This window comes from Populus nigra, chromosome 1 (genome assembly GCF_951802175.1).
Source record: "Populus nigra chromosome 1, ddPopNigr1.1, whole genome shotgun sequence".
NCBI classification, from domain to species: domain Eukaryota; kingdom Viridiplantae; phylum Streptophyta; class Magnoliopsida; order Malpighiales; family Salicaceae; genus Populus; species Populus nigra.
This window is the reverse complement of record NC_084852.1, coordinates 34221497-34243908: the sequence shown is the minus strand read 5'-3', so window position 1 is coordinate 34243908 and position 22412 is coordinate 34221497. Positions and strand designations below refer to the sequence as shown.

General features: G+C 32.4%; 2 protein-coding genes across 3 annotated transcripts; both read right to left on the bottom strand.

Moving 5' to 3' along the window:
• Positions 1-1313: 1313 nt before the first annotated feature.
• LOC133671712 (nuclear pore complex protein NUP50A-like) lies at positions 1314-4822 on the bottom strand. The gene is made up of 2 exons (XM_062092560.1): positions 4661-4822; positions 1314-3201 (listed from the first exon to the last, which is right to left on the bottom strand). Exon 2 carries the CDS (start codon positions 3131-3133, stop codon positions 1658-1660), a length of 1476 nt encoding a protein of 491 aa, XP_061948544.1. The 5' UTR covers positions 3134-3201; positions 4661-4822; the 3' UTR covers positions 1314-1657.
• Positions 4823-8451: 3629 nt separating this feature from the next.
• On the bottom strand, positions 8452-19306 carry LOC133671693 (coatomer subunit beta'-2-like). Of its 2 annotated transcripts, XM_062092540.1 has the most exons (26): positions 19155-19306; positions 18535-18555; positions 18382-18443; positions 18195-18249; positions 17335-17371; positions 16864-17189; positions 16645-16776; positions 16400-16548; positions 15678-15746; positions 15399-15549; positions 15224-15289; positions 14465-14653; positions 13997-14137; positions 13835-13909; positions 13546-13722; positions 13350-13441; positions 13138-13254; positions 12556-12670; positions 12328-12399; positions 11701-11897; positions 11532-11625; positions 10919-11025; positions 10541-10670; positions 10079-10220; positions 9325-9388; positions 8452-8843 (listed from the first exon to the last, which is right to left on the bottom strand). In XM_062092540.1, the coding sequence occupies exons 1-25, from the start codon at positions 19155-19157 to the stop codon at positions 9369-9371; spliced, it is 2739 nt and encodes a 912-aa protein (XP_061948524.1). In that variant the 5' UTR covers positions 19158-19306; the 3' UTR covers positions 8452-8843; positions 9325-9368. The 2 variants fall into 2 exon arrangements, with proteins under 2 accessions (XP_061948524.1, XP_061948515.1); XM_062092531.1 differs by lacking the exon at positions 8452-8843 and having other exon boundaries at positions 8893-9388; positions 10002-10220; positions 19155-19305.
• Positions 19307-22412: the final 3106 nt, after the last annotated feature.

The following is a 22412-nucleotide window of genomic DNA, read 5'->3' as shown; positions in this document are numbered from 1 at the left end:
GATTGGGTTTTTACTTTTTAGTCCTCACTGATAGCTCCAAAAAAGGTCCTCACGGAGAGCAACATTAAGTACGGTTATCGTCATTGTTTGTTGGATCCACAATTAATTGGAGCTGTTAAACAGAATTGTTTCCGTTGTTTGTTTTCAGGAAACACGCTTTTAATGAGAACTAAAGTTAGCTTTCATGTTTGGAAATTAGCACACGTTTTGTAATATAATTGAACTGGTTTTTTATTAAATTAATTTTTTTAGTGTTTTTTTATATTGTTTTGATTGCTAATATCAAAAATAAAATTTTAAAAATAAATAAGAAATTATTTTAATATATTACAAGCAAAAATCACTAATTTAAAAAAAAAATAAACTCTTTATCTTTCTCGTAGTATATTTTACCAAATCTCTACTCTCAATCTATTATTACAAATTTAATTCATCTCAATTTATAAGAAATGTGTATTTAACATCCGATTTTGTATTGTTTTTATACATTAAAAGTTTTAAAACAAAATTGATATGAAAAAAATAAAGGAAAAATAGAAAGATACTTGTGTATAATATTATTAATGAGATCTATTTTTTTTTAATAAAAATAGTTTAAATATATCACTTGTATGTGTGTGTGTGTATATATATATATATGAAAGTCACTTTTTACTAGTTATTTAATAGTGAAGGGAAAAAAGGGAACATTTTAAAAACAATGGAGATAATGTTGGAAATTTTTTAATTAAGTGGGTAGAAGTAGAACGTCCATAGTAGGAATATAAATTATCCAAAAAACAGGTTGGTATGTAATAATCATAAAGGTAAAAAAGGAAAAGATATACTTTAATGTCTCACTATGTCAAATAAAAAACTTGGAGCAAGTTAATTATTTAATCCCCGTGTTTTTTATAAGATAATTAGTTAATCCCTTTTTTAAAAAAAAACATGATTAAGTTCTAATATTTTCATATTTGATTCCATCTTGGTCCTTATATGTTTTTTATCACAATTAAATAGTTTTTTAGCCTAAATATCCTTCATGTGTAATCAAAATCTCCAATTTTATTTACTACAGATAAAATTAAAAAGGACTAACTTACAAAATCATAAAAAATAAAACAGACTAAATTATAATTTGCTCAAAAACTTAATGATGCTTGGTTAACCAGATGTGTAAGCAAATGAAGGTGAGGTTGAAGTTTTCCCAATCTGTGAACGAGGTCTGTTCTTGGGTTTTGTCCTTGACAACAGTATCCTCATTTACATGTTCAACATATTTTTTTACTTTAATGTCGGTTGTGTGCTAAGATGAGAAAATCAACATCACCTTTTGAGAAACCTAAAGGATAAATTCATGCCGGACGTCCAGTAAACATTCAACATGCAACAATGCAACAATATGTATCCCTTGTGCAAGGGAGAAACTATAAAACTGCCCAACATTCCGTGTCTTTTCAGCTGTAAATTTATGCAGTTGAAGCAGGTAATAACCTCAAATAAAGAGCATTCTCCTGAAGACTAAACCGAAGTTCAACAACAAAAAGGGGAGTGCACCTTTTCAAACTCTGCTACAAAAGGCATCAGGATAACCTGAAAGTAATTCTTCTCTTCAATGAAGAACAGTTAACGGTTTCCCAGTACAACATTTTTATGTGGTTCAATGTGAGGCACCTCACTCATCAGAAGCCTTTGGAGAATTCTCTGGGGTCTTCAGAGCTACAGGTGCTTTATCTCTATGTGCAGTGACAGCTGCACGAAACTCTTCCACAATGGAACTGTCTTTGAACTTCAGTGCGTAAGTGGAAAGGCTGTCCTTACCTTCACCAATACTGTTCATGCAGGCAAAAGTGATACCTCGCTTGTCCATGTTTGTAAGCTTCATATCAGGATAAATATTTGCATTCAGAATTAACCTGAAATTACCCCTAGCTCTCATTAGAAGTCTGGCTCTTTCAGCTCCAGTGGTAGATACATTGACCCTGAGTTCTCCCTTTCCACGCTCCTTCCAGCCACCATCAAGAAATTCAAACACCACTGAATCAGCAGAGAACACCACTCTCTCATTCTCTTCCCCTGTCTCAACTGGAACCTCCTGCATAGATGGAAAACCAGTTCCCTCGGTCTTTGAGACAATAGACGCCAGTGAAGAACTTCCATTGTTAGAGAGACCGAATCCAAAAGAAGGTTGTTCATTTTTCTGCCCAAACAGAGAACCAGAACCACTACCCATTACAGAGCCATCCTTTGGAAATGAACCAAAAGTGAACGAAGTAGTGGAAAACCCAGTTCCAGCAAGCCCTGTGAAAGCATTCTGGCTACTTGAAAGCTGTTGGAATGAATTCAAAGGGGCACCTTCAGAACTTGGATCAACATTTTCACTACCATTATCCTTCTTATCTTGATTTTCTGCATCATCATATCCTATAGCCTTTTCTTTCTCAGTCTCATCTTCCGATGGTTTCTCATTATCCACCTTCAATTCAGTTGCCTCATTGACTGTACTGTTATTTCCCTTATCTTCCGCACTCTCCTTGTCTATAGCAGTCCCAGCCACTGGCTCATCAGCCTTGCCCTCTGATTCCTCACTCTTCTCCTTATCTGTAGCAATTTCAGTCACTGGCTCATCTTTGGTATTTCCCTCATCTTCCACACTCTCCTTGTCCATAGCAGTCTCAGCCACTGGCTCATCAGTCTTTCCTTCTGGCTCCTTACTTTTCTCCTTATCTACAGCATTCTTCTTATCTTCAGCACTTTCAGCCACTGGCTTATCGATCTCACTCTCTGACAGCTCAGTCTTCTCACCTTTACCCTTTTCAACATCCTCACAAACATCACTTTTCCCTTCTTCTGAAATTTGCTGCCTAGTACTAACTACTTCAGTTGTGGCTACAGCAGTGCCTGCAATTGGCTCAGTAGGAGGAACTAGGCGAATGCTAGCAAATGGATTGGATGATGGAGTTGATGTGGTTTGGTTGCGACGAACTTTCACAATTCTTCTGCCTGCCAGTACCTCATCACTGGCTCTCTTGAAAGTCCCAGTTTCTTGCTCGACAGAGTCATCATCATCAAGACCAGGGTTATCTCTGGAGATCTCCCTTCCAGCAGCTCTCTTCTTCGAAGGAGGAAGGGAATTTTCTGCATCCCCCATCGTCAAACAAAGCCAAAAACCTTAAACTTATGAACTGTTATGTCCACAAGACAGGGTGAAGATGAATCCTGCATATCAACAGATTTTATCTTTCTCAACATGACTATCAAATAATTCCAAAGCACACTCTTTCTACATAAGTGACAAATGTAGAAGGCAGAGCTAAAGTTGTGGAAACTAGAGCAATGACTGATTTAAAATCCAACTGCTCGATGTTCCATTTAGTAAGAAATGCAAACTGTCTCCCTAAATTAAGTCCATAAAGTTAATAGCATGAGAAGGAAACTAATAATCAAAATACACAATTGAAAAATAAACTTGCAAATTCTTCTGCTCTCATGTATCCTAAGACTTCATTACTTAAACCCAGTAAAAGATTTGTCAAGACCACTTCAGTATATCCCTAATGGAAGGTAATAGAGGGTTAAATATTCTAAATCATGCATCACAAACAACCTATGACACAACAGGAAACTGCTCTTATGATAATTTATGCATAACAGAGTCTGGATGATATTTTTATCCCAAAAATAAACAAGTACACAAAATGTCGGGCTCTTAAGACATTGATTGCTTAAACCAAAGTTGCATTCAGGAAAAGGCTCAAAGCCTAGCTAGCTATCTCACATCCAACTATCATGTCCAGGATCAGTCATTGAGAAATGAAAGCAGGAATAACCTAAATTAATAATTGAGAACAGAAACAAACTTAACCAAATGGAATTTTCATTAAATCATGATAAACCTTTTATCTTCATCCCAGTTAGAAGTGTACAAATTCATAAGGAAACTCCTTCACACACAATGATTTGATCATTCCCTCTTCCCTCATAATTATAAGAATTCCATCTCAAACTTATATTAAACATCTCTAGACTTCTTTAAGATTGCCTCGAACCACAAAGCATATGCGAGGATATACAGTAAAAAAAAATGAATTTCAACTCTGAAACAGTCTCAGAGTTAAAATGAATGGCAGTTAAATCATACAAAACGGACAGCGTATAAATGATTTGTTAAAGGTGAGCATCAGCAACTAAATAACTGGTAAAAGAAATATATTGCAAGTCAAAAGAGGGCAAAAAAAAAAACCCTAGAGGAAAATAGTTTGAATTTGAAAGAAACAAGCTACAGCTCAGCTCCATCAGATTAAAAAAAAAAGAGCACCTACCTCCCCACTAATTAATCGAAATAAAGAAAAAAGTAAGGCGAAGAATTATCAATAAAATCCCGGATTCAAAAAGAAATAGAAATGCTCTTCACTTTCTTTCAATTCTCCCACCAACCAAACAGAAGGTGTGAGATAATAAACCTAACAATCTAATCTAAACCTGCAGTTTGTGAGCTGGGACACCCAACAAAAAACTAACCAAGACACTAAAAAGAGTAGAGGATACACGCACCCCACCCTAACACTCGAAACATTTGCAAGCGAAAAAAAGAAATTCTCACTGAGAAACAAACAGGCAGAGAGGAGAGAAAACAAATAAGTAGATTCTGTACGAAGAAGCGAAGGTGGAGACTTACAAGAGCTGGAGCGGAAGCTGGAGCAAAACCCTAGCAAAGGAGATCCAAACTTCAAAACGAGGAAAAGGGTTTCAAATGCTATTATTATTATTATAATAATATTATTATTATTATTATTTTGGAGATGGATTGAGGGGCTGGATATGGATTATGTCAGAGACCAAGGGGACCCTTTTCATTTTTAATTTTAAACAGGTTCCCTTTGTATTTTTACCTTTTATTATTCCTCTTTTTGCCCCCCCCCCTCCTTTTGGTTTCTTTTAGGAAATTTGGAGTTGAATGATTACTCGTGTTTACTGGGCCGATTATTGGGCCTTTAGATTTCAAAATCTGGAGTTTCTTACATAACCATTTTTATTTTTATTTTTTTTCAAATCAGACCATGAAAGTTGAAACCTTCTTCTTCTACTTGTTGTTTTTTTTTTGGGACCATTAAACCCTTTTGAATTAATAATGTGGCATCAGTATTAGCTGCGCCTGAACTTGTACTCACAATTCTTTGCGTTAAGGTCATTAAAAAAGAGTACGGGCAAAACATGTTTGAAAATATACAGGGAAACACTCAAATAATATATATATATATATATAATAAAAATATGTAATAAAAATTAATATTTTCAAATTAAATTCAAATAAATAATAAATAATTTTACTTATTTAAAATAAAAAATTCTCAATAAAATTTAAATGTGATCAAATTTATAATGGAGAGGGAGAGAGAAGAAGGTCACTCATTAAATAATAAATTAAATATTATAGATGAATTTACTAATAGATTTAATAGACAAATCTAAACCTATCGATAATTATATTTGTAAAAATATTATATTATTATATTTCTTGATTTTTTATATATATATTTTTATTATAATTCTAAGAATATTTTGATCAATTTAGTAAAAACAAAATCACCTAATTAATTGTAGTTGTCAGAGTATTTTATTTTGCTTCTGAACTAATTGATGCTGTAACATTCATCCCCAAGAAGGACCCAGGCATTTGGCAGAGTGTAGCCAGATCATTGGAAATTCTGGTGTCATCCTTTTCTGCAGAAGGTCATAAATAGAAGGGACTCGATGAAGATTCTCAAAAACGTATGCTCTCTACATCATTAAGTGTGTGTGTAGATGCATTTTACTGCTCATCGGGCCTGCTTTAAAGTTTTTTTTTTCCTCAAAAAAAATATATATTAAGATAATAATAATTTTTAAATTTTATTTTTGATATTAGAACATTAAAAAATAAAAAAAATAAAAAATAAAATTAATTTTAAACTAAAAAAATCAGATTTCAAATAAATAATATTTTATTTGCACTGTCAAACGTTCTTTTTGAAATTACCATAATTTTTAGATTTATTTATAAAATTTTTTATTGATATTTATATTCATAGCTTGTCAACATGGAATTTTTCTATGAGTTCACAGATAGGAATAATTTGTTAAAAAAATTCTTATTGATAATTTACGGTATGTTAATAAATTTATTAGTAATAATTTATTAAAAAAATATTTTTATTGATGAATATTGTGAAGACATATTCAGTTAAAAAAAAATTCACAATAATCTATTTATCATCGTGTCCGTCTATATATTATAATTGTTTTTGGTAGTGTGACGTATCACGTGGGTGTCAATTTTTCTTTATTTAACATTCCCCTCGTTAGATTTAAGATATCATATTAGTGTCGATTTTTCTTTATTTAAATAACACGTCAATAATAATATTTTTATATTAATCATTGATTTGAACAATTTTTTGTTTGATTTGAAACAACAGATCTTCAAATAATTGTTTATTTAGAATGCAAATATTTAAAAACCATAATTATATTGTCAAGCTCTTCCATATCAGAAGTCACGTCCTTTTAATATATATATTCTTAAAGTTTCATTGAGTTTACACCGAAACAACTTTATATCATTACTACTATTCTGTTTTTTTGCATTGGATAAATTTTTTAAAATATAAAAAAATATTAAAACAATGAATAATTTTTTAATTGTGTTATTAAACCTGATTTATTAGATTAATCTTAAAATTTGGTAACCTAACTTTCACTTAACTCGAGTTTCAAACTAAATCATATAAGAATTGACTCAAATTAAATCGATTGATTTCATAAATCAAAATATAATCTTGATAACGGGTAAAAACATGGCTTAGGCTTTAATAAAACTTTGAGATAATAATTTTTTTCAAAAAAATTATTGAGATAATGACATATTAGATTGATCTCAGTCCCTAAACAAATCATGTCATGGACTCCATTAAGTTTAATAATTTGTTTTTATAATTTTTTTATTATATGATAAAAATATGTAGTTACAAAATTGAGTATAAATCTAAAAATAAAAACTTATTTGAGACATTGATAACCTTAAAGAAAACAAAAAAAAATCTTGCAGTTTATTTTTCAATCAATCCAATATTAAATGATAAAATAAAGAAAAAAAACTATTAAAAACAATTAACAGACTAAAAACCAAAAAGCATATTTGGTCAGCGAGTGAACTCGTCAAACCTATGAACTGGGTAACCCAAGATAGCACGCAAAACCTGTGATCCGAGTCATGGACTCTAGTAAGATTAAAATTTTTTTTTCAAAACTATTTTTTATTTAATTACATGATAAAAAAATTACAATTATAAAATAAAATATCAACCTAATACTGAGATGTTGTAAGAAATTAAGCAATAAATGAATATCAAAATATTTAGCATCACAACACGAGTAATTTAACTTATTGCATTTAATGAATTTCTCTATCAAAATAAATTTGTAACAGAAAAACACATAAAATTTATAATAGAAATCGATACACATAAAATTTATTGAATACAAAAAAATACAAGGCTCCACATATAAAAAATCTTATAAAAAAATCAATATTAAGAAAACAAATTTAATCTATATAAATTTTTTTAAAAAAAACAAATGAATCATATCTACATCTTTAAAAACTAAACATATATAATATTATTAAAAAAATCATCATAAGCTAATTACAGCATAAACCTAAAATTTATTTGAAAAATAAATTTATATTAATGTATTATAGAAGTATTTTTTTCAAGGTGTTAGGCTTGGTAGGTCAGGCCTAACACTAAACCTAATTAAACAAGAGCCCGCCAATGAGCCTATATCTTTTTTAAGGTTAATGAGGCAAACATGATATTATAATATTACCTGCTCATCTCTAAAATTAGGAAAAATAATATTCTTTATTTATTTATCTAAAAATTTATTTTTAATCCAAAACGCTATTGTTAAACCAATCTAGTCACAAAAAATATAAACAATCACCTTAAAACTCGAAATCCAACTAATTTTCAAATGTTAAATTTAATCCAAACTAAAATTTAAACTTGATAAATTAGCCTAAAACCTATTACAAGTTATAGCCAAAAAACCAAAAACAGAGTATAAAACAACAAATTAAATTTGTTGTTACAGGATATACAAGATAGATAAAGTTCATTAGGTTTCAAAAATCTCAACACACCACCCCAACCCGTGACATTTATTTTTTAGATTTTTTTTAACCCTGCAAAATCCACATTATCTAACTCATGAGCTGAAACATATTGGATAACGCAAATAATACAGATAAACCAGTTTTTTTAAACACCCCGACCCTATTTATAACACATTTCATTTGGTCAAAAAGGATTTCTGGGACCTTAAACAGGTTTTAAGCCAAATCACAGTAGTGCATTTTACACAGCTATTGATAAAAAGTCGATTTATCTACGCATTTCCACATCTATTCATCAGACGTAAGAATCATTACATGGAAGATCCTGGCAATTATTGATAGGGTGCCACCAAACAAAAATCATGTTTCTTCCAAGTATGTGTGTACATGGCGAATTGCACACGTAGGAAATTCTCAAAACACAAAAAGAATACCGTGGAGTTTCAAATAAATAATATGCGAGGCAAAAAGGGAGTTGGATGAGAGCAATCTCTAATTCAACTTTGTACATTCACAATAAGAAACTTTAGGAATACGAGGGCCTCAAAGAATATGCTAAAACATCAACAATTATAAACGAAACTAGGAATCCTTTATACTAAATCTTCCATGACAAAATTCAATGCGCTATATAGCCCACACCACCTGGAAAGAGACAACCGATCCCTATAATAACCTTTTTTTCTAGCATCCAGCAAGAAACCTGAGTTCACCCAAGAAAATAAACAATAAAAGGGGAGGAAACCACCATATGAAGTAAATTTACTATCATTGAAAAATAGAGCGATATCTTTTAAGTTACTCGTTCTTTAAGCATGTAGCAAAGGTAAAAATTTACTGCATTTCATCGTCATTTAACTATAAACTAAATATCAACCATACTTCCAAGGCAAGAAAAAAAAAATCACCACATTTGAAATGTTGTGAAAAATCATCATCAATCTTAGCAATGAGTAGGCCAAATTGACAGTGCACAATCAACATAAACGATGCTAAAGTGCCCTATCCAAAACATATTCAATTGTGTAGTGTAGTGAGTCCAACTTTCTGCCAGATCCCACTCTTGTGGAGTTTCTTCAATATTTTCCACCAAACAACCTCTGGTTGCATACCGATGCTCTGTTCAAACTTGTTCATCTCTCTATACAAACCTATCCATTATATCTAAAGCATGCTTTGCTCACCTTACGGGATTAATACAGCTGGACCGATTGACTTGAAAGAAGACCTAGTGATGTGGTGTAAGCACTGCAAACAAAATGGGTAAAGGTGTAAGGACCAAGATGTCATATACCCACCCACTCAAATCACAAATGACTCCACTAAAAGGAAAAATTTTTTGAAAACCTCAACAAAATAAATTTGAAATTTTCCAAACGTCAAAGAGAAGAGCCAAAATGCAAGCACATATTGTAACAAAACTAGAACTAACAGCACATGGAAATTACAAGGAGTGGATAGCTAACATAAATTCAACACTTTTAAATCTAACAGCAATGGTTGGAAGTAGTCTAACACTCCTAGAGATGTTTTTAAGTAGTAAATCAATTTAAGTCAAAAATTGGATTGGCCCTCAACTACCATATGTTAGATGCATGCTTGTTCAAAAATGAATAATGTAAAGAGTAACAACAGCTAGAACTTGCAAGACTAAGACCCAGTCATCGGTTAGAAAACTAGCACCACCTGAGCCTGACTAGACCTAAACTTTGTGTCAGATATTGATGAGCCAGACAGATATAGTGCTAGCATAGCACATTGATAAAACAAAAACAAATATTTTTACTAGTTGTGGTAGTGGTAGAAAAAATAACATGTGAGATCAGGAGTTAGAGATGGCACTTTAGAATCAATTAATCACCAGAGACAAAATTTGGATTTTCACACTGCCCCAACCAATTTGCTTTTAGGCTGACGGGGTTTCTTCATTATTCGTACCCCACTCTTCCTCAGGTTCGTTTCCATTAACAAGTACAGCACCATCTGTGGAATCTGCATCCACCACAACTGCTTCCTCTTGGCTCCCTTCTTCACCATTCTGTTCCTCGGCATTATGTTCGTCTCCATTCTGTTCATCAGACTGATGAATATAGTTTTACATATCAGGATAAAAAAAAAGTCAAAATCTGAAAACCATAATAGTTAATAATGCTTTATTGCATCCCTAATTTTAAGGAAAATCAGGAATTTAGAAACTACTTGCACATCAAACTCCTTAAAAGTGAGCTTTTGTGAGGTTGAAGTAGATTAAATGCATGGCATTGACCACTAGGATATAGAATTCTTGGCAGAGGAAATGCAAATGCACATCTCATAACGTCATCATAACCTTAGCATAGATGGAATGAAGAAAGGCAGCTGAGTATGAAAAGGCGATTCAACACCCAATTGACAAAATACCTCATGATCAAAGTCTCCATTTTCAAGAGGTTCCTCCTCTTCTACTTGCATGTTTCTGAAAGCCTCCACGAGGGTGATGTGAGGTTTATCAGCATGGTATTGGTAGTCCTCTGCGGGAGGATGCACACCCCTACAGGAGCAATAACAGAGCCATCAATAAACTAGTAATTCAAAAATTCACATTAAAATTATGAGCTCCCTTGTAACTCTTGGGATATTGTCCCAAATTATCAATTCTAGGGAATTTGGAAAGAGAGATTCTTGTTCAGCTAAACTAATCAGTTATGCATTGCAACTAGTTAAGAAGAAACATTTCATTCAAAGACAATAGCAGCCATGTGAATTCATGGTGTACGCATGTGTGCCCTACAAAAGTACCTTGTCCCTGCAGCTCTAGATTCGACAGATAAAGCAACTTGCCAATCATCAAACAAATTTGGATATTCTTCAGGATCAGCCAGAGATTCTGCAGCTTTTGGATTGACCTATAAAGAAACACAAACTAGGACTTACAAGACTCCTGAAATGCATGTTTCAAAAATTATCTAGGGACATGTTAGTTTTATTTAAGAAAAAAAACAATTAGTGGAAATCTTGAATAGAATAACAAGGAATATATATGTATATATCAATAATAATAGAATAATTGACATAATTTTTTTAACTGGTAACTGGAGTTCTTTGTATAACAGCCTAGTGAGGTGGAGACTGGAGAAAGCATTTCTCAGGGAAAAGAAACATGATGAATTATAGCTTATCACAAGCTATCTCAGGCAAGATTTACAATATAATGTTGCTTGAAGTTGAATAATTCTCTCTTTTGAACTAATTTGCTTGAAGCTTTTCGATTATGTAAGCCAATGGAAGCATTGCTCAACAAGTAAGAAACTAATTTCACATACTTGGATACAGGTAGAAAAAGAGAAGGGGAAGTTCATGCAGACTTGCCAGGGACCCTAGATATTCAAAGTGAAACAAAAACACAAGATACCTTGTTCAGGTCTTTCCTCCAAATTGCAACAATCTCTGAAACCTTGCTGGGAAGATAAGATCGTGCCATCAAAGCAGCCTCAGGTATCCGATTGCTGCCAGAATAATGCTTCAGTATCTCAATTTGAAATAACCTCCATTCTAATCTTAAGTAGTCAAAAGAAAATTACCTTTCCACCAACAACTGGAGGCAGTCTTCAACTTTGCCCAACATTAACAAACAAAGGAATGCAACATTTATCTTCCCCTGTTCTTTTGCCAAGGATCCAAGCTTTGATATCCCTTCAGCATCTCCCAAGGAAGAATACAGTAGCAGCAAACCACTCAAGTCTGTTGCATGCCTCATGCATTCCTCAGCCATTTCCAACTGCAGCACAGTAACTCAAAATAAGATATAATCAGAGCAAAACTGTAACCCAGAATGCTGCCTGAAATGTGACATGGAATCAACATACGCAGCAAAAAAAAAAAAAAAAAACTAGATCTAAAATCCAACAAAAGCACTGGTATGCTGTGTTATTTGCCCATTTATTCATGAAGGTTGTTAAATCAAACTATTTCATCTGACTGGCCCAACCTCAATCAAAAACAAAGTACAAAGACTATTATTATTTCAAGCAGCTGTCTCCTAGACCAAAGAATTTTTTTCTGGGTTAAGTGGGAGAATAATTCTTCATTCTGTTATCCATCTCATCATACAACGTACCCAGGATGGATAAGATATTATGTATTAGTTTACTGCAGTGAAGGCCATAATTATATCTGGCAATTAAATGTCTGTTCAAGTAACGTGATACCTTTCCACTGGACATGGCCAACTCTCCCAACTGTTTCCACTTTGACTCACTCTGCACTTCACTGGCAATTTCCTGTAAAAGAAAGACATTCAGAGCAGACACAAAGTTGTCATTTCATCCAAAGGAGATGACAAATATCAAGAAGACAAGATTAAAACATGAAAATGAAAAAAAAGCTTCCATGACTAATTGTGTAGTCCAACCAAAAGTAGAATCAATTGACCTCACCTTCGCAGCCTCTAATCTACCAAGCTGAATAGCTAGCTCAAATCTGTAATCAGGGTCAGTAGCTACTTCCAGAGCATCCTCTATCATGCCTCGTGATTCCAAGAAACGAGCCACACTAGCAATCAAAGTTAATTGTCCATCAGAAAATAAACACTTCAACAGCCAAACTTCACAGTTTAACTAACAACAAGTAAAGCAAATGACAGAATTATGAAATTGCAAGAACATTCAAAACACAAACACAAGTTGTGTATACTGATATGCTACTAAAAAAAAAATTGTCCACAGGGCATACCAACAGAAAAAATGCTTTTATAAAAAAAAAAGGGAAAAAAGCCAACAAAAAGTAAGAATATAATATAAATTATCATAAAATGAAGAAATTAAAGAGAATCTAAGAGTAAAAACATGCTACTATTTCTATTTTGTAATAATTTGACAAGCATGTAGCAATGTTGATGTTGAACACCCAAAAATACACAGTATTTCCTAGCAGCCAATTGTAAAATCACTCATTTTGCAGAGGACAAATGTAAATATCCATTTGCCAAAAATCTAAGAACTAGTAAACAGGATGAATACCTATTATGGTGTTCTTTAGGAATTGAAGGTAAAACTTCACTGGCCCTCTCCAGATCTCCCCGCATCACCAGAGTCTTGTACTCAATTAAGCTAAGGAGTAAAGTGTACCCCATGACACTGCATGAAAACCAAAGAAGAAAAAAGCAAAGAAAGGTTAAAAGAAAAATAATTAGATCATGTAACTTCCAAAAACTGATGAAAAAAACACCTACTTGAATTCTTTGTCTATCAAATACACCCGACTTTGACCAGCAAGGTACCCCAGTAAGTACATGGGACGGTCCAGATGATACATAGTGGTTACCTAAAACAATTGGGTTAGCTATCAATACAGCAACATCAAATATGCAGAAACAAGTTGTATCTGGATTTAGGAAATTCTGTGGCAAGCACAAGGATGCAAAGTACCTCGCCTCCAACACAATAATTAAGCCTCCAGGAGGAGTTGTTATATATAAAACAATCCCCAACCCATAAGCCAGTTCTGACACGTTCATTGGTTTCATGAAGAAGCTCAAATGCATCCTCAATACCTTGTTCATCCACAGGTTTTCCATTATCTAAATAAGATGAAACTATCTCACGCTGCAAAATTAAACAAACATCATTTAAAATAAATGCATGCAATATGAAGGCAGCAAGTGAATGTACAGACAATTCAAGAAATCCCAGAGGGTAATCTAATAAGGAGCCTTACATTGTATTTGAGGATGTAGAATGACGTATCACTTGCAATAGCCACTAAATCTCCGCTGTCAGCCCAAAAGAGATTCTGATATATTCAAGATCAAGCATTAATAATTACAAAAGGAACATGGTATAAAAAAACCCATAATATTGGAGAAACATCTGGTCTTACTTTCACAGTAACATCAATTCTCCTAATCAACCTGCATTCAGCCCAGTCATAGAAACAAATGAAATCATTTGAGCACATAGCCAACAGGGTTCCTCCGTGAATACGCTCAGCTGAAAAGGTTGGCCGGATGCTCTTCTTTTCCTGAAAGAATTTACCATCATTTGACTCCATACTTCACATAATAGTAAAGAATTTACATAACAGCTAGATTGATGAGTTTTGAGAATAAAAAACAATTCTGTTAGCCCTCAGGAAATATAAGCCTGAGCATGATTAGACAAATCACAAGATGAACCGGGAGAGCATTACTAGTGGCTCTTGAGATAAATGTTCAACAATTTTCCTCAAAGAAGCTTGGCATATTACATTTCTTTTCTATACAGGCCAGCTTGTCAAAAAAATTCCACTTCTCCAGAAAAAAACAATAATTTAAGAGAAAGGATGAAATAAACTAAAGAGTGTACAAACCTGGAAATTTTTACTGAAAATCTTAATCTTTGATGTACTTTCTCTAACAGCATATTCACCATCAGCAGACCAAACGAATTCAAGTGCAGAACCAAATGATCTGTTTCTCCATGCTAAAGCTGTATATATGATGTACTCACCATCTCCGCAGACAACAACAAACCTCCCATTGGGATTGTGCTTTAAGGTCTGTAATATAAGTGTGGAAGAAAAACTAAGTCACCCATGTACACAAATGTACATTTCAAGATAGATTATAAAAAAAAATCAGCACGTGTTTTTCCTAGCTTACTCTCAACACCATTAATGCTATGTCTATGCATGTTACAAGTTTCCCTTCCACCTTGAAAAACTAGTCCATGATACTATGCATATACATGTAACAAGGAATACTCCCACAAAAAAATGGAAAAAAGAAATGATGCAAGGGACCATAAAAAAAAAAAACAGTAATTTGTCTATCAAGCATCTAAATTGAGTTTAGGAGACATTTTGCAGACTTTATGTCCTGCCAGGAAAAAATGGCCATCTGCTCTGGGCTGCTACATCAATTGAATTTTCTTAAACCAACGAATAACTCTTAGAAAGAATGTTAAAAAAATCTAAAATATTTTACATTAACCCCGCTGAGATGCATGAAGAAATTTATGTAGCTTTAAACGATGCAGCCTTACTTAATATGATGGAACCTTAGGTGCAGGTGAGGGACAAAAAGAAACATAAAAATTCATGGAATGAGCAAAAAAGTTGCAAACTCACTTGGGGGTAAAGATCACATGTTCCCAACTCCTTAACAGCCAAAGGCAATCTTTCACCATCAGTGACCTAAAGCATGGATAACAAAGGGTGATGTTATGCCAAGCAAAAGAACCCTTTTCACATTAAGATTGTATGTTAAGTAGCAATTATGAGGTGCTCTAACTGGAACCCAAACCTCAAAATCTACCCCCACACTCTTAATGTTCACAGTTTGAATTTCATTGTGCTTGGCCCATATAATCTTTCCACTATTGTCCATGCTAGCTACAGGTTCTTCTCGGCCGATCTTGACCATAATGGTTCCTTCATCATACCCAATCACAATACTGCACAAAGAAATTGATAAACATTCTGCTTTTACTCATCATCAACAAAAACTCATTTTCAAAAGATGTTCAACTATTCCCCAAATGGTGGAAGGGTTGATCATCAACAAACTAATCAAGACACATACCGGCGTGAACCTTTCATGTATCCAACAGCCCAAACTCTTTCTAGGCCATAATTCAAGGTGTTCTCAAGCCTGTAGGAAATGAAACATGTATTAAAAGTCTGAAACATTAAGGCAAACAGAAATCCATCCTTGTAAATTACAAAGATTCAGATAATTTCAATATACATGCAATGTTATAGGTTTACAACAAAGAAAAATAAAGAGAAACATGATGCAACTATTTAGCTTGAGCTTTCAAGATTTTGCATCAATTCTAACCCCAAAGAATTTAACAACTCAAAGAATCAGCCTAATTCAGATCATACTGGGCTGTGCATTCACCAATAGAGAAAAATCTTCAATTTAATATCAAATTATGGCTGCAAATATGCAGAAATTCATGACAATTTCGCATGCCAGTAAAATTAAAATCCTGAAGCTAATTGACTAAACAGGTGCATAAGGAATATTTTTCAGGTGTGCGAGACTCTAGGAAGCCCATGACGCCTACACAAACGAGTCCATAATCTAGATTGAGAGGTATATAAAAATTGGAAAAAAAAATATCCAAGGAAGTTGGCCCGCCAAATGTTCTTGCAAAGGTGCTGAAAAAACATCTCTAAGAGATGTTCTAATTCAATCAGAATGTATATGTTCCAGTTACCATGTAGAGCAGATAATTAAGTGCACATAAAAGCTATCACAGACATGACAAAATTATGTTTATACGGAGAAAGAATTACCTGTAAGTTGTTGAATGCCATATACGAACGGTCCCATCCTCAGAACCTGTAATTATTATTGGAAGTTCGGGATGGAAACATACAGCAGAGACATTGTGTGTATGGCCGTCCAAAGTCTGGACGCAACTTTTAGTTTGATAGTCCCATACCTAGTTGAAAAATGGTCCGTTGAGATTCAAAATCAAGATAAATATGTTAATCGAGCATGACAAAAAAAAAACTAAATAAATATATGAAGGACAGACCTTCGCAGTGTGATCATCAGAACCAGTTATTAGATAAGGTTTATCTCCACCAGTAAAGTAATCGACACAATTTACTCCTTTCTGATGGGCATCCAGAGTGAAATTTGGGTCGGGAGAGCCAAGATTCCATATCTAAAACAAAGAAATATCAACTAACTGAACCAAGTGGAGCACATAATGCATTTACAAAAAGTTAGCAGCAGAGAACACCCCTTATACCTTTATGGTGCGATCAAGGGATGCGCTTGCGAAAGTGTTGGTGTCTTTTGGATTAAAAGTAACCTGCATCACATAATGAGAATGCCCCTCAAATATCTGAGTACAGGCCCAACCCTTCTCCCAATCCCAAAGTTTTATAAGCATGTCATCAGATGATGACAACACATATGGAAGGGTAGGATGGACAGCCACGCATCTAATGTAATCTGTATGCGCCTCTAAAACTTTTATCTTATCCATTGTGTTGTAGTTGTACACACGAATATACATGTCATCGGCCCCAGCAACAACCCACTGCTTTCGTGCTATAAACTTGGCTGACCTAACTGCAGAAACATAATGTAAACCTCAGAAGATATGATGATTACAAAGAAGAAAAAAGCTCACTTCACATCATATGCAAATAAAGAGATGAAGTATTACAGAATTTTTTACAATGGCTTCATAAATCAAGCGAATATTATAATGTACCTGGTAATTCAGTGACCTCAAAAGACTTTGCCATGGTCTGGAGGAGATCAAGGAGATTTAGATTAAAAGGGAAAAAATAAAAACTTCAAGAAAATAATCAATTGTAAGAAAATTTCAAGCTCAAAAACAACAAAAAGAAACTTTTGGCTGCTGATTTGTGACTGTAGCAAAACAAAAATACATTTCAAGACAAGCTTCTCACAAGATAGTCAGCAGCTAAGTTTATTTCCCAAGTTTACTTGTTCTACAAAAATGGAAAAATAAATTGTAAAGCTCCCCATTGATATGGTGTGATGTGTTGCTTGTTCTCTCAGTTCATGTTCCATGATCAATTAGCTGAGGGGGCAAACAACTCATACCATATTGCAGCTTTTCCTACCCCTAATAGTCTGGTACTTCATCGTTGTTCCCAGCTGATGAAAACAAATCCAAATAGCAACCAGCTTCACAAGTTAAGAGAAACTACTACAAGGTACGGTCCCAATCACATGTAACTTGTTCAGTTTTTCCATAAGCGCATTACCCTCATGCCCTAACTCGTAACAGAAAGCAACTAAGGTGGAAAACCAGGATTGTGTTTTCTTTGTAGTTTTTTCTCTAAAATAAGAACAGAAGATGATTGAGAATTATCAGCACTCTCATAAGAAACAATGATCTTGGGACCCCATACCTACTCAACGTTAACTAAAGTTAGTAGCCATGTTGCTTCACTAATAAAACATATACATAATTTTTAGAAAATTATCATGATCATCAATAACAATCACCCTACTTCAAACGTTTTATTGTTAATGCTGAAAATTCCATGTGTAAATAAACCAGAATCGTGAAGAAAAACAAGTGTGGTTACATTCCCATACCTGTGACTGGTAGTTCCAGATACACACAGTCCCTGAATACAAACTCACTAAAATCCTGCAGAAACCCAAATCACATGTTAATACAGAACATCAAGTTAAAATACCACCATATCTACAACTTCTCTCTGCACTCAAATAACTAACAAATTAAGTGAAGAAAACACGCAAAAAGAAGAATATAATTTACCATGGTTCAGTTGGATGTAGATCGACTGACTTTACTCTCTCTGATCTTTGAGCAAGTTTCCTCTGATCCAAATATCAAAGCCAGAATATTACTCAGTCATTTTAGAGGAAAAAAAAAACTCATAGAATTGAAGCTGAAAATATATAAGAATACCTTGATTTCGAGTCTGAGAGGCTGTTAATACACAAACATATATATATAAAAAAAACATCAGTCCCGGAATTATATACCAGATCTCAAATTAATCCAGAAAAATAAAATCCGCATTAATCCAATTAGTTAACAATAAAATAAGAAAAAAATCATAATCTCAAAACACATCAAGTCATAACCAAAACAATTTTTGGTTATTCCTTCACTTTTTGAGCTATCAAACACAACTCGAAAACTCACAATACACAAATATCTAAAAATTCAAATTCCCTAACACCAGATCTCAGTAAAACTCAAGACCTAAACATCCGTTTGGTCACTAACAAATCAAAGCGAACATCAAGAACCTCGGATTCCAAGCAACCAAACAGAGCGCAATCGATCCCAATGTAACGCATTTGATTAATTCAACAGAAAAAATGATTGAGTGGTGCGAATAGAAGCTAACAATTTATACAATTAGATGCTTAATTAGAAAACAGCAACAAATCAAAGCAGACTTCAACCAGATCTAATGCATACTCGAACTCGAAAGTGAAGGCTATAAAACGACAGCACAAATTGGATGTGAATAGAAAAACGGCAATGGATCACGAAACGGTAATGGATCACGAACTCACCATTTTTGCAGATCGCGCGAGTTAGAGATCCAGGTGATCGGGTTCTAAATTCCGAGAGAGAGAGAGAGAAAGCGGGGTATGGTTTTGTGTAAGCGAGTCTTGAGTGTGATAATATGTGAGAGACAAATGGTGTGTAAATTAAGGGACAAAATTACGAAATCGCCACTGCAAGGGGGAAGCTACAGTATGGAGGGGTGTAGCGTAAGTTAGGTTGCTTCCTGGATTTCAATGGTGATGATGTGGAGAATTGGACGCTGACGAGTTTAAGAGAGGTGTCCAATCGTGTGCGGACTTAGCAACGTGGAAGAAGGAGCGGATAGCATGAGTTTTGGTGACTTATGTTTTTTAAAATAATTTTTATATTAAAATATATTAAAATAATATTTTTTTTATTTTTTAAAAATTATTTTTAAGATAAATGCATTAAAACGATCTAATATATATATTTTTTAATTTTTAACAAAAAAATAAATTTTTTAAAAACTCAGGTTGGTCCGCATTTTCAAACGCTCATGAAGCAGTTTAGTTACGTGTTTAAAAAAATATTTTTTAAAATATTAAAATTTTATTTTATTTAAAATTATCTTTTTATATTTTTAAATGGTTTTTAGGTGTAGTGTTAAAAATAATTTTTTTAAAATAAATAATTATTTTAATATATTTTAAAAAAATATATTAAAAATAATTACTAACACACTCTTAAAAACATTTGTGATATAAATTTATCATTTTAATTCTACTGGACAACATTTACAATCCAACTAATAATTTGCTGTTATCATCCTATTATCATCATTTAAGAGGATTTGTCTTTTTTACATTGTTGACAGAAAATAATTTTTACAAATACATTGATATCCAAATTTGGATATTTTGCATAAAAATTAAAGTTGATTTTTAAAAAAAATAATTTTGAATGCATGAAAGCTAACTTAAAAATATATTTACTGCTAAAGCAGTAAGAGTGACAAATGGTGGCAATTGTGGTATTCTAGCACAAATATATATATTTTTTGTTCTTAAAAAGAAACAAATGAAGGGTGGTGGTACTCCTTTTGTTTTTTTCATTTCATATGGGACAGTCAATTATAAAGGAAAAAAAAATCTCCTCTGCTTTTCTGATTCATAAAGTTTGTCCTCGGGGACAAAAGATCTTAAAGAATTCAATATCTTATTGAAATGTGACGTTTTTTTTTTCATAAATGCTAGTATATTAGATAGTAAATTAATCTTACCGGATAGTTTTTTTTCTAATTTCAAAATTAATTTTATCAACAAACCATGATTTCACATGACAATTTTATATAAACCTAACCAAAAAAAAGTCAAGGCTTTTGTTATTAAAAGCTAATTAAGGAGCGAAAAAACATTGTTTACGAGGAAAAAAAAGAATAGTATAATAATTATTTTGTTATTAGGGTAATATAATTTTTTTTCGAGGTTCATTAGTTATTGTTAAATTATTTAGGAACCATTCGATCTTTTTATATTTTACACATAGTTAAATAAATCAATTATCCTTAGAAAAAAAATTTATTTAACTGGCATCAATGAGTTTTTTAAAAATTTTACTTTTTAAAGCACAGTAAAATGATTAAATTACCATTAAATGCAAACTTTCTTTAATTGATGTTTATGGGCTTTTAAGTATTTTCATCATAGTTTTTTAGTTATAATTAAGTTTGTTAAGAAACAATTTGATATTTGAATAAATCTAAAATATTATTTAAAAACAAAAATGATTAGTAAGTGCATTGCAAGTGTCAGAGTGTTTGTCGCTCCCGTCGTGTTCATGCAACATGTACGGAGGATTCTAACGGCCTACCTTAACGTTGTTGGAAACATCTTAGCAGACCCTCCCTCCTCAGACGACGTATGTAGCTTACAAACCTCTAGTTTGACATCGTTATCTTTTTATTTTTTATTTTTTTTCCATCTCTCATCCTTGATTTTCACGTCTAACACTCATAATTTTTGAAGTAGCTCTTTAATTTATTTATTTTTTATATTTAGTCATTGTTATTTTGATTACTATTTGTTTTATTTTTAAAGAATTTATATGAAAAAAATTTTAATTATACCCTCTTTTCATTTTTTGTTCTCATTCTTTTAATAGTTATTTTCTTTATTTGAAATAATTTTTAAAAATTGAATCTATTTTATGATTTTATCCTCTAGTTTTTTTTAATCAGATTTAATCTTTATTCTTTTGATTGCTATTTCTTTTTACCTTGTTAAATTTTTTAAAGAGATATTTTTTTTTCTAATTTCATCCTTCAACATTAAATTGATTAGGAAGTGAGCTTCTTGATTGATCATCTAAGTCTAAGATTTCACGAGTTGCGAGTTTAAGAGATTAACTTAAGTTTAAAAGATTCGTCTAAGTTTGCTTGGTTTTTCTTTTTTATTTTTTAAGCTCATTTTTTTTAGTTTCATCATTTAACATTTATTTAATTAGAGATTAAGTTTTGTTATGTTTTTTTATTTGCTTTCTATATGATTTTTTACTAATTTAAAAAATAACTTGGTTTATCTCAGGTCTTTTTATTTGTCGCTCTTTGTTAAATTTAGCATTTTTTAAAAAATAATTAAAATAAATTGATGGATTAAATATAAGCATTGAATGTTCACTTCATTATATTTTATATGGTTTGCTTTCTGAGTCGTTTCTCTAACATTGCATGCGACCATTTTCAGTGTTGTCGTGCATCCTTTCATAATGGCATTAGAATGGTTTTAATGAGCCTTTTTCTAGTGGTGAAAAGGTGTCCACAACGGAACGACGATGAGTCTCCAATAAACTTCTCTTTCTTCTTAATCTGAGCATGATAACTTATTTTTTATAGTTAATTATTGCAAAAAAAAAAATTAATTTACTTACTATCATTGTCTATTTTTTATCATATTATTAAGAGCCTGTTTGTTTTTGTATTTTAAAAGTACTTTTGAAAAAAATTAATATTGTTTTATTTTTTTTTCCTTTGCTTCGAATATTTTGTTTTTGTGTTTGCAAATTGTTTTGACATGTTGATATCAAAAATAAATTTTAAAAAATGAAAAAAAATTATTTCGATATTTTCTCAAGAAAAAAACACTTTGAAAAACAACTAGTACCATAATACTAAATAGGCTCTAAATAAACAAACTTGTTGAATTCAATTAAGTTAATGATTTGAGTCTTAGATTATTCTTACTTTTTTAAAAATATTATCATCACTCAAGCATCTTGTTTTTATATCAAAAAAAATTAATCCAGCC

Coding starts and splice junctions, on each gene's coding strand:
- LOC133671712 (XM_062092560.1), bottom strand. CDS start 3,133: ATGGGGGATGCAGAAAATTCCCTTCCTCCTTCGAAGAAGAGAGCTGCT.
- LOC133671693 (XM_062092531.1), bottom strand. Junction 15,747..16,399: donor TGGCATTCAACAACTTACAG/GTAATTCTTTCT, acceptor CATTTCCTACAG/GCTTGAGAACACCTTGAATT. Junction 11,626..11,700: donor CTCCAGTTGTTGGTGGAAAG/GTAATTTTCTTT, acceptor TTATTCTGGCAG/CAATCGGATACCTGAGGCTG.